Source organism: Esox lucius, chromosome 7 (assembly GCF_011004845.1).
Source record: "Esox lucius isolate fEsoLuc1 chromosome 7, fEsoLuc1.pri, whole genome shotgun sequence".
NCBI lineage: Eukaryota > Metazoa > Chordata > Actinopteri > Esociformes > Esocidae > Esox > Esox lucius.
In genome coordinates this window covers 46,435,519-46,447,950 of record NC_047575.1, presented here as the reverse complement: position 1 = coordinate 46,447,950, position 12,432 = coordinate 46,435,519, and the positions used below count along the sequence as shown (strand labels likewise).

Here is a 12,432-nt window from a genome sequence, read left to right as displayed (position 1 = left end):
GGCTGTCAAAGCGCTGGATGGGAACCCTTTCACAAACAGGCTGTCAAAGCGCTGGATGGGAACCCTTTCACAAACAGGCTGTCAAAGCGCTGGATGGGAACCCTTTCACAAACAGGCTGTCAAAGTGCTGGATGGGAAGCCCTACAGTTGTCATCATAGTTACATCCTCAGAAAGCACAAGCTCCTGAGTTGGGAAAATCTTTTGCAATACACTGACATAAGTCATGTTTTCAAAATCCCAAATGGCCTGGCTTCCCCTGAGCTTAGCACTTTTGTTAAACAGAAAACCCAAACACATGGCAGCAGATCCACAGGGTGTGCCTTGAGAGGTGACTGTGTAGTTCCCTTTGCAGGGACGCCCAACCCTGTTCCTGGAGATCTACGGTCCAGTAGGTTTTCTGTTCAACCCCATATTTGTGACTAACCCGATTTAAGCTTTTTGTCCATCAGATGTGCTAAATTAGAGTTGGAGAGAGAACCTACAGGACAGATTTCCAGGAACAGGTTTGGGCAGCATCGCTTTAATCAATCTGCTTTCTCTGTAGTGTCCCATGTCTGGAACTCACTACCATCAACACACACAACTGCACCAAAATGAAAGTCATTTATTTGTCAAGTGAACTGAATAACCTGTGTTATTCTGAACAATTAAATTCTGTGACATGGCATGTGACATCTACATAGTAATTAAATATACAAAGCAAAAAATATATGTTACAATAGTGACTAGAAGTAATTTCAAATAATGTAGAAATGGGAATACGGACAGTATGAAGATACATCTTGAATATTATAAATATAAGTGTTGTAGTGCCTATATGTACTAATATACATGCATGTACATAGAAAGTGACCAGAGCATATGAAGTGTTCATGTGATCAATAGATCAGTGTTACTGTTTGAGGAGCCTTATGGTCTGTGAGTCTGGAAGTGTGTGCATCTTCTTAGTCATGCAGATGTTGTAGAGAGGTTGTGGTCCTGGCACCATGTAGCCAAGTCACTTACCTCCTCTCTGTAAGCGGCCCCATCGTTGTTGGAGATGAGACCCAGGATGGTGGTGTTGTCCACTATGGGGGCCACACAGTCACGCGTGAACAGGGAGTACAGGAGGGGACTGAGTATGCAGCCCTGGGGGACTCCGATGCTCAGGGTCAGTGCAGAGGAGGTGAGGTTGCCCAGTCTCACCACCTGGGGTCTGCTCGTTAGGAAGTCCAGGATCCAATTGCAGAGGGAGGTGTTGAGTCCCAGGGTCCTGAGCTTAGGAACAAGCTTGGCGGGCACAATAGTGTTGAATGCTGAGCTGTAGTCCATGAACAGCATCCTCACGTATGTGTTGCCTTCTTCCAGGTGGAAGAAGGCAGTGTGTGTCGTCAGGGCGATGGCCTCATCCGTACATCTGTCGGGGCAGTGTGCAAATTGAAGGAGGTCCAAGGTGTCAGGTAGGATGGAGCAGGTGATGGAGTCCAGTGCTTCAAGTCATTCACCACTTATCACACTTTCACAAGAAATCTGAAGACATGTTTAATGGCCAATCAAACGTGAACAGAATCCCTAGCTGGGTGTTGCTGCTTTCCATGTTGCCAGTAGCTTGAGAGGTGTGTAAACACAGTTTTTTAAATGTATTTTGTTGTTTGTTGTGCTATTGCACTCCCTGCATGCTACATGTTGCTTGTCATGTTATTCTGCATGCGCTCATTACTCGTCTGTATTGTTATTGGAATTATTTGTAATAACCAGCCCAGGGACTGCGGTTGAAAATTAGCCGGCTGGCTAAAACTGTCACTTTTACTGAAATGTTGATTAATGTGCACTGTCCTTGTAAAACAAGAAACCAGGCAAGCCTAGTTCAGCAATAGGAAGTGTTGCCATCTCAAGATTCGAACCCAGGTCACCCACGCTTAAGGGTGTGTCATTAACCACAACACCACAGAGCTGTACATCTGCTGGGTGTCAGTATAGCCTCTTGTCTCTATCCTGAACAAATCCTCTTTTGCCATGGGCCGTTTTAATAGTTAATTGGCCATTTGTGAATGACACTGATACAGTTAAACTGACTAACGTTTCTTACTAAGTTTACCTCCACCATGTATTGCGTTTGCCACTAGCCGTTTTAACAGTGTATTAGCCAGTAATAAGCTTTACAGGTATCTACTAACTTACTGGATAGTCATAAGAATTGAGTAATTGCTAGCGAGTCTGCCAAAGCTAATTCATTTCATGGCATAAGAAAGTATTTTTTTCTTTCATTGGCAAAACAACATAAATTTTTCTTTCATTCGTGAAAAAAATTGATACAATAACTACCAATAAAGGCAATGATAACTAACTTCTTCATCAGGTGAAAAGACGAGAGAATCGTGGGATCTACCAGAAATAATTAGTAAATGTTTGTTGCTCTCAATAGATTCAAACTTAGGTCTTCTACATGAGAGGCACTTTCTTTAACCACTACACCACGGCATTACACGTTTCAGCAGTCCCTAGACTGCATTGAGGATTGTTTTAAAATGACTAACATTTCTTATTAAGTTTTCCTCCACCATAGCGTCTATGAACTGTATTGCTTTTGCCACTGTATTGCTTTTGCCAGCTCATTAGCCATTAATAGGCTTACTAGTATCTACTAACTTCCTAGGAATAATCATAAGAATTGAACAATTGCTAGTGAGACTGACGATGAACTATTCCATGCCAGAAACAGTCGCAATATAATCGTATACAGTTTCAGTTATGGCATACTATAACGTAACTACGTTGTTAAGCCAGCAAATGTGTTTGTCTATCCTGACCTAAAACGCATGCACGGATGCGTACTTTGAGAATCCACCAGAAACAGTCGCAATATTACCGTAAACTGTTTTATTTCCCGGCTTACCATAATGTAGATAACAACGATTTTAGCCAGCAAAGTTTTTGTCTATACCGAATAATGCATACTTCGCTTCGCCTGTGAGGAGATACGAACTCAGGACATATAGTTCACAAGACCATTACGCTATTTAACAAGGTGTAATCAGTCAGTCACTCACTCACTCAGTGAGAGACATTTGCTCTTCTTAGCCAGCTCCGATTACACAGTCTGGCAAAAGACTGAAAAAGGAACCAGGCAAGCTTGGTTCAGCCAGGCCCTCAATCAAAAACGCTAAGTATTGTTACCCTCATGGATTCGAACACAGGTGTCTCACATGAGTGGCTGTGTCTTTAACCACCACGGTACTATACGTATGCCCGATGTCAGTGTAGCATCTCCACATTAGATCATTTTGTCACGCAGTAACATCACGCAAAGTTTGAATATTTCGCTAGACACCATTATGCACTGACTAATGTTTTTTTATTACATTTACCTCCACCACAAATAGCATCTATGAAATGTATGGCTTTTGCCACTGTAACGTAGCCAACAAAGTTTTTATCCATCAGGAACAAACCTTAAAACGTAATTTACCTTTACTGTAGCGAGATTAGAACGCGGGACCCATTGGCTGCAGGTCCGCGTCTCTAACCACTACGCTATTTAAAATGGGAAGTTAGTTAGTCAGTCAGATATTCGCTATTCTTGGCCAGCTCCACTTACGTAGTCCGGCCATAAAAATACAAACACAAGCAGGGGTGAAGGGCGATGATGGCCCTGGCCCCTCTGTCCGGCCATTACCAAGTGCCCTCCTCTCTGTATTCTTTTTAAAGAATATCATATTTTAATAAACACAACCAAAGCGTACATAGTAACGTGAATAATTGCCAGCATAATATCCTGCTGCTAAAATAACACAAATGAAGCCTTGTTTGGCCATCACTAGTACTGGGCAGGTCATAAGCACTCAGATAGAAATATAGATATAAAATTTAACATAGATATAAATCGATATAAAAAATAATAAATCACTGGTTACCTAGCTAGTTACCCTAAGCTTTAGTGGTGCTAGATGGAATGTATTGCTTAGCATAGCGTATTGCTACAGTAGCTATATTAACAAATCTGTAATGTTACTAGGTTCAGCTGGCTCACATCCTCTTGCTAGGCAGATACATTTGTATTCAGAAATTAAAATACCATCAGTTAATTTATTTATCAGCTAAGGAGGTGTGTTCATCCTTTCTACAGTCACCTTAGGAGACAGAAGATAGGCTAATATACTGATCCTGGCTGCTGTTCATAATATGCCATATATTTTTACAAATGTAATCATAGAAATGTATGTTTTTTGTGGCTATTAAAAGCACTCCAACCCCCTATTAAACATCTCAAACTTGATCCAAAGTACATCATAATTATTAAAGACCTATAACTGTGTCAATAACTGTGCTTTTCTTGCCAGCTAATAGATTTTGATAAACACATTTTACATCAAATAAAAAGATGTGCAGCCCTCCATAGAACCTATGAAACTTGAACCAAAGGGTTTGCTCACCCCTGTTTTAGGCTGTTATGCAACTATGCTGTTGTTCTTTAGTGACCTGATAGGGACTCCTTATGATTTGTAGTAAATATTTCTGCTCTTTTTGATGGTTGCAGTGCAAATTGCAGGTTTTGGTCAGCTTCAAACCATGCATGTGCATTATTTTGGCTAGTTTCCTGTCCTGGAAACTCACTGACTCTTGCATATTTGATAACTTCTTCTCCTAAGTGTCACAGGTAATAAAGGCCAAAATACACTTGGCATTGATTACCATTTCTCAATGTAGTATACAATAGTGGTACATAAGAAAGGAAGCTCAGCTAACACAGGCATATTAGTATAAAAAAAAGCTGCTATGCATTAAACCGTTTGGCTATTTCTCTTGCGAGTATAGGTATTTATTTAATAAATACAAATATCACGTATAAAAAAATACCTTAAATATAATCCAAAATACATCTTTTGGTTTTGGCCCCTGCCCCTCCAGAGGTCTGTGTACGGGCCTGCACTGCCGTCCTCTAACGCTGGGTGGCGTCCTATTCTGTAGATAGATGCGCAATGAAAACCTTAAAATCTTAATAGCCAAATTTAAGTTCACAAAACTTCTAAATGTTTCTGCCAGTATTGTCTCTAGGCTGTAGCCTACTGTGTGCGTGCAACGTCCAATACTCTGTCATCTTGCGCCGTCGTAAAAATATCTATAAAACATTTATTTAGGCTATTTATTGTAACCATGCATTCCAATATTTCCCTTCATGCACGCGCATTACTGTTTCATGTAAAGGCATATCGTAGGCTATTATACAATAGAGAAATTAGCATATTTGCTATTATACAATAGAGAAAATAGCAAATTATATGTTAGCCTATAATACATCCCGTTATCACAGCATTACCCTACGTAAATGTCAGAATGTGCTCATTCATTGAATAAAATACAAAATATTTTTTATAATAATCCAAGCTCTGCCTCTGAAGGAGTGGTCATGATGAATCATTTTGAAGGCAACATAAATAATTGCCCCATGCAGTCCGGCTGGAACAGTCCGCGCTTCGCAGAAGTAGACGGGGATTAGCAACTAGTTGAAAGCAGCAACCCTTTACTGAATAAACTTTTTACTGGGCATAGAGAGTAGCCTGTTGTTGAATTTAGATCAAAACATTTACGGCGCATTTGGAATTTGATTTTCTATAGGCTACAGCCATGAATATTGGATATCTCAGATTTGCGCTTTTTCTCGTTAATGGATTTGGTGAGTTGGGACCGTAACCTAGCAGTGACAAAGCCAAAGCGGAACTTGTGTAACCTTGGTGGTAAAAATATATTGGATAATCCAGCCAGCCTTATATATTCTGTATATACGGTAATATAACGTGTGTATTATCATACATAATAAGAACATATATTATACAACATGTAACTTGATTATAAGATTGACATCAAAGTTATATAGTGTTAATTAACTGTTGCAGGCTATGTTTCCTGTCCTTTATTTTGGTATCACTTGGGGTATTATTTTCCATTCGATTTTACAGGCTCTGACAGTATTCTAATATAGGATTCCCATGTTTCCGCAGCGTGGTCTAGGCTTTTTAGGGCTGTCTCGGCGGAGGGAGTGGACCGGCATCAAGATAACCCTACTGTCCAGTTAACTGTGGTCAGTCTCACCCAGAATGACAACGAAATAACCAAGGTGGAATATGACACGGAGGAATACTATGATGAGCATGAAGATGACGGTCTGTCTGGGGATTATGAAATGGAATTTCCAAGAGGTACAGTTTGCCACAGTTTAAAGTTCATGACATTCATCAGCCTCTCTATTTTTAGCTAAGCAAAGGTTTTCGGTTTTTTTGGTAGGATGTTTATTTAACTATTTACAATGTGCATTGATGATTATTAAGAAAACACTGTATGCTACTACATTATTTGACTTTACTCTCTTTGCACTCATCTCCAGTGGCATTTTCCACAAAGCCGAAAAATATGCCCATGGCTCCTTACACAGACAGAAGAAGAGATGGAAAGAAAAAGGGATTGGGTAAGAAGAGAAACCCTTGTCTGAAGAAATATAAAGACTTCTGCATCTACGGGGTCTGCAATTACCTGAGGGAGCTACGGGAGCCGTCATGCATGTGAGCGCCATCCCCTCATTTCAGAGCCGTGTCTGCATTTTGTTAAACACGTACATTGTCTTGTCGTTTGTGGTTATAGTGAAAGTCTGCAGGCTTCTTGCTAAGCCTTTACGTTCTGAGAAGTTAATATATCACACAACCTAGTCCACATTCTGTAAGTTGAAGACATCTCTCCAAATGAATACAGAAAAAAATATATAAGTATTTTAACCCAAGAGTTAATACTTGATTTAACCACCCTAGGTATAGCCAGCCGTTACAGCTATTTAAACATTTTTAATTCTGCATAAATCAGGTCAATATATTATGTGTTGCCAAATTTAGTACATTTGTTTGGGAGTCGTTGTACTGCAATTTAACACCGTGTCTCTTATTGAAGTCACATTCACACCATTTGAATGACCGGTAAAGACTTGTCTATATAAAAGGGTGCATGGTATTTGGCCAATAACGTGCTTTATTGTTTTTATAAACCAGTTACCAACCCAATAAGAACCGTTCCAATCAATGTTTTGTTTGTTCCGGTGTCTTATGACCCGGGTGGTTTGAATACTGCGTGCGTCTGGTAGCGGTTGTTTATGAGACCGCAAACCACCGGTATGACGTGACTTCTCGTTTGCCTGCTCTAATTGCGTTGGTAACCTGTTTATAATAGCAATAAGGCATCTTGGGGATTTGTGATATGTTGCCAATATACCAAGGCTAAGTGCTGTGTCCAGGCAGTCAGTGATGTGTGGTACAAGAGAACAGCTCTAGTACCTACGAACAGCATTGGTAAATTTGCAATACACTACACCCCCTTGTGCCTTTTTGGTTACTAATACCATGGCCTTCAGCTAAACAGGTGTCAGGGTTCTCAATTCGGAGGAGTAGGAAATTGTTAGGAAAAAGGCAAATTTAATCCATTCAGTTATGTTATGAGGCAGCAGCATGTAAAGATGTGGGGGTCTGTTGACGTTCACAGGCACGGTATCAGGAATCTCCAGACCCAGTCACTGTTTTACTGTGTTTCCATGTAGATGTCGGCTGGGTTACTACGGTGAAAGGTGTCACCTTATTAGCCTGCCGGTTTCAAAAGAGGCTGATGGCTACAACCGGTCAGTAGCACTGGCCGCGGTTGGAGGGGTCCTGTCCTTGCTCTGTCTGGCGGTCATCGTCGTTGTTATGCTTCTCAGGTGAGTGGGCCTCAGCCTGTCAGCGTTTTGTACTGTAAAGAGGTTTGACGTTTCAGCATCACAGACTCACACATCTTCGGTCCATGATTAATACATCCATTGCCCCGCGTCAGGTATTCTAAAAAAGGCCAAAACAGCCCCGGCAATGAGGACAAGATCAAGCTTGAGGTGGCCGCACACCCTTGAGAATCTGGCAACAGAGTAAGTGTCTTTCTGTTGTAGAACCTTTCATTGCCTTATATGGACTTGTGTTTGAGGCGCGGGCATGAGAGTGAGGTGCATCTGTTGCTTATTGTTTTTTTCATATGCTCCAATCCAGAAAGGAAGACGACAATTCTACCTCAGTTCAATTAACAATGAAGATAACCCCCGAAAGGAACCCAGACTGGCGTAGGAGGTGGATGAAGTCTACCACACAGACCTGGATGTGGTCTGAGACAAGTTAAAAGACAGACTGGGTTGTATGGGCCACGCAATGAAACAGAAACCTCCAGGAACTAACTGGGACAGATTCACTGAAGTGATTTTTACATGACATGGCAGAGTTAGGGCAGAATTTAGGGAATTGAGATGTACTGGCGTCAGTCCAACTCTGACATGTACATAGACAATTTAGTGTTGCCTCAGCACTGTGAAGATTTAATTGTCCATTCAAAATGGCATTATTTGCAGGAAAGGTTTAAAAGGGTGAATAAATTAGAATGTATTTAATATTTATGCATCTAAATTGAATTAGCAAAGGGCTTCATTTCAGTTTTCCCAAAAGTACTGTGGCAATGAAATGGCAAGTTTCAAACATGTAGAAATTGCTCTGCCATTTCCTGTTTGCCCGAGGTCTTATATTTCTAATTTATTCTTGTTTTCAGGGGCATTTTTCATGCTTAATTTGACAGAGACATTGTGTAAAGGGATAGGAGGAAGTAATAGGCCAGAGGTAGCGGCCTGGCCTATTAGAGCACCCTGGACCACACTGCCTTTCTCATACCTTAATGCTCCATGTGGACTTGTTTGTTAAACCAGCATTTGTATTGTAATGTGGCATGTTTTATCAAGTCCTCTTAAAAGCAGGTACCTTGCTTTATGTTTTGCATTGCACAGTTTGTTTATTTGTTTCTATATTTTCTAATATTTATGTTGATACGTATTTATACCTACAAGGTAGAGAACATGCTGCTAAAGTTTTGATATAGTAATATAGTAACCCTTGAATTAATCAGAATAGCTGAAGAAGTTCTGAAAGTGAATGAGCATTTATCATGGCTGCGATTACACTGAATGATAAAGAATTAAAATAAAATATATTCCAGTAATAAAGCATTCAGTTTCGAAAAAGGCATAAAGAGAGTTGGATGCACTTAACATTTGTATGATATCTCAACCACAAAATATCTGAATGAAATGTCAAAATAAACAGCACTTCAAAGTCAAATATCTTGTATTACTCATTTATATATACTGTATATAAGTTATTTCATTTCTTCACAGATGAATTATTTATGTTTTTGCAAAGGCTTAATGCTGACATCATGTTGGCTAGTAGGCCACCAGATACCCTGGGAACTTCATGCATCGGAGTTTGTGGTTTGACCACTGCTGCCATTTCGGTCGATGGTCAGAACTCTCGCTAGGAAGCACTTCTCTCAGCTGCAGTGGTGAAATGAATGTTATGTATGTAACCATGGTTATGTGAACGGTTGGATCACCTCGGTGTGGTTTCCTAGCGACAGGCGGGATGCATTCCGAGTAAGGATTTTCAGATTATTCCCGCAAACCGGGTGAAGCTGCGTCTGTCCTCTTCCAATAGCCTCTACTTCCACCCCAGGTGCCGGAGATCAATGACAAAGAGGAATGGAGTGATCCAGTAGCTCACGTAACCGTGGTCACACAGGCATCCTTTGTTACGGAGCAATATATCGGATCACTGCAAAATGCTGTCACAGTACCAGATTCAATCAGTGAACTAGGCCGGGTCAGGCAGACATGGCTGCTGTGCCCCCTCCCTCCCACACCCAGGGAAATTGAGGCAACATCCAGCTCATCCACCTCATCCACCTCAACCTCATTGTCTGCCACAGCATTGACTCAATAGTACCTCACAAAAGGTCCTACAGGCATCAAGGGGGACTCCAGAGAGCAGTGTCCACAATGTAGTAGAATGTGCCCCAACAGCAGACAAAAAGGCCTGTTCACATCTGTCTGACAAGACCTTTGGCAAGAATGGGGAGCCCCAGGATGAGGGATGGCACTCCTCTGAGCCCGTTCACAAACATTCAGCGCACGCTCAAAGGGCTTGAAGCTCACTTCCTCACTTACAGTGGAGGTAAGACGCTGACTCCAGTGGCTCAAATGCTGACCTGGGAAGTGCTGACTGCACCATATCAGTGTGTCCGTTTGGTACCAGTTGCAGAGGTTGTACCCCCGTTGTAAACTTGGAATCAAAGAGTGACCCTCCACAATGCGTTCATCAGACCGGTCCACAAGAGGAGGGCTCCTCAAGAGGAGGGACCACAGGATGCTAAAACATGGTCATCTTTGCAGTACAGGGCAATTGACAACAGCAACTGATGGCCCAATTATTCACAACAGCGTCTCAGGCCTATTAGGTCCTGTGGGTTCGACATTAAGAACCAACTGGGAAGCATACAGGTCCACCTGTGCTTTTACAAACTTGTCCCAAGGCTCCTAGACACAGAGGGTGGAGATGACAGTTATGGTTCCCATTTCCCTGGCCCCGATGGGTGAAGAGAGTGGGGTAGTGAAGTCACTAGAGAGCATTGGATATACAGTACAGGCGAAAAAGACACACCTTCTCATTCAATGCGTTTCCTTTATTTTCATGACTATTTACATTGTAGATTCTCACTGAAGGCTTCAAAACTATGAATGAACACATGTGGAAATATGTACTTAACAAAACAGTGTGAAATAACTGAAAACATGTCTTATATTCTAGTTTCTTCAAAGTAGCCACCATTTGCTCTGATTACTGCTTTGCACACTCTTGGCATTCTCTTGATGAGCTTCAAGAGGTAGTCACCTTTTCCAACAGTCTTGAAGGAGTTCCCAGAGATGCTTGGCACTTGTTGGCCCTTTTGCCTTCACTCTGCGGTCCAGCTCACCCCAAACCATCTCGATTGGGTTCAGGTCCAGTGACTGTGGAGGCCAGGTCATCTGGCGCAGCACTCCATCACTCTCCTTCTTGGTCAAATAGCCCTTACACAGCCTGGAGGTGTGTTTGGGGTCATTGTCCTGTTGAAAAATAAATGATGGTCCAACTAAACGCAAACTGGATGGGATGGCATGTCGCTGCAGGATGCTGTGGTAGCCATGCTGGTTTAGTATGCCTTCAATTTTTTATAAATCCCCAACAGTGTCACCAGAAAAGCACCCCCACACTATCACACCTCCTCCTCCATGCTTCACAGTGGGAACCAGAATCCATCTGTTCACCTTTTCTGCGTTGAACAAAGACACGGCGGTTGGAACCAAAGATCTCAAATTTGGACTCATCAGACCACAGCACAGATTTCCACTGGTCTAATGTCCATTCCTTGTGTTTCTTGGCCCAAACAAATCTCTTCTGCTTGTTGCCTCTCCTTAGCAGTGGTTTCCTAGCAGCTACTTGACCATGAAGGCCTGATTCGCGCAGTCTCCTCTTAACAGTTGTTCTAGAGATGTGTCTGCTGCTAGAACTCTGTGTGGCATTCAGCTGGTCTCTAATCTGAGCTGCTGTTAACCTGTGATTTCTGAGGCTGGTGACTCGGATGAACTTATCCTCAGCAGCAGAGGTGACTCTTGGTCTTCCTTTCCTGGGGCGGTCCTCATGTGAGCCAGTTTCGTTGTAGTGCTTGATGGTTTTTGCGACTGCACTTGGGGACACATTCAAAGCTCTCGCAATTTTCCGGACTGACTGACCTTCATTTGTTAAAGTCATGATGGCCACTTGTTTCTCTTTACTTAGCTGATTGGTTCTTGCCATAATATGAACTCTAACAGTTTGGCTGTGTATCAACCTGACTTCTGCACAACACAGCTGATGGTCCCAACCCCATTAATAAGGGGAAAAAATCCACTAATTAACCCAGACAAGGCACACCTGTGAAGTGAAAACCATTTCAGGTGACTACCTCATGAAGCTCACTGAGAGAACACCAAGGGGTTTTGCAGCGCTATCAAAAAAGCAAAGGGTGGCTACTTTGAGGAATCTAAAATATCAGACATGTTTTCAGTTATTTCACACTTTTTTGTTAAGTACATAATTCCATATTTGTTTTGATGCCTTCAGTGAGAATCTACAATGTAAATAGTCATGAAAATAAAGAAAATGCATTGAATGAGAAGGTGTGTCCAAACTTTTGGCCTGTACTGTACCTGGCCTTGTCTTCTAGTTCCTCAAAGGGGCAATGTTAGGTTGTGCAGAAGCCTAGAACTCTGTCTTTGAGCAGTTTAGCAGTTTGCTGTATTACGTTTTCTACCCCTAACCCAAAGGTGGAATCTGGCAGGAGGGGGAGGTCCAAGAAAGTTGTTTTATTTCCAAAAAAGTGAAGTTTATTTCGTTCATTCTATTTCTGTACAGCCTCACCGGTTCACAGGACATTATGGAAGAGCCAGCTCCGTGTAAGAACCAATTACATTTTGCTGGGAATGTGCCATAAGGGTGTAGAATTCAGGGATAGGAACGAAATTACTTAAGGGTAGAGATTTACGCAAGGCTACTCCA

General features: G+C 41.9%; 1 protein-coding gene across 1 annotated transcript; it reads left to right on the top strand.

The window, feature by feature from the left end:
• Nucleotides 1-5,256: 5,256 nt before the first annotated feature.
• On the top strand, nucleotides 5,257-9,123 carry hbegfb (heparin-binding EGF-like growth factor b). The gene is made up of 6 exons (XM_010871226.4): nucleotides 5,257-5,654; nucleotides 5,980-6,177; nucleotides 6,363-6,537; nucleotides 7,557-7,712; nucleotides 7,826-7,913; nucleotides 8,032-9,123. Exons 1-5 carry the CDS (start codon nucleotides 5,606-5,608, stop codon nucleotides 7,896-7,898), a joined length of 651 nt encoding a protein of 216 aa, XP_010869528.2. The 5' UTR covers nucleotides 5,257-5,605; the 3' UTR covers nucleotides 7,899-7,913; nucleotides 8,032-9,123.
• Nucleotides 9,124-12,432: the final 3,309 nt, after the last annotated feature.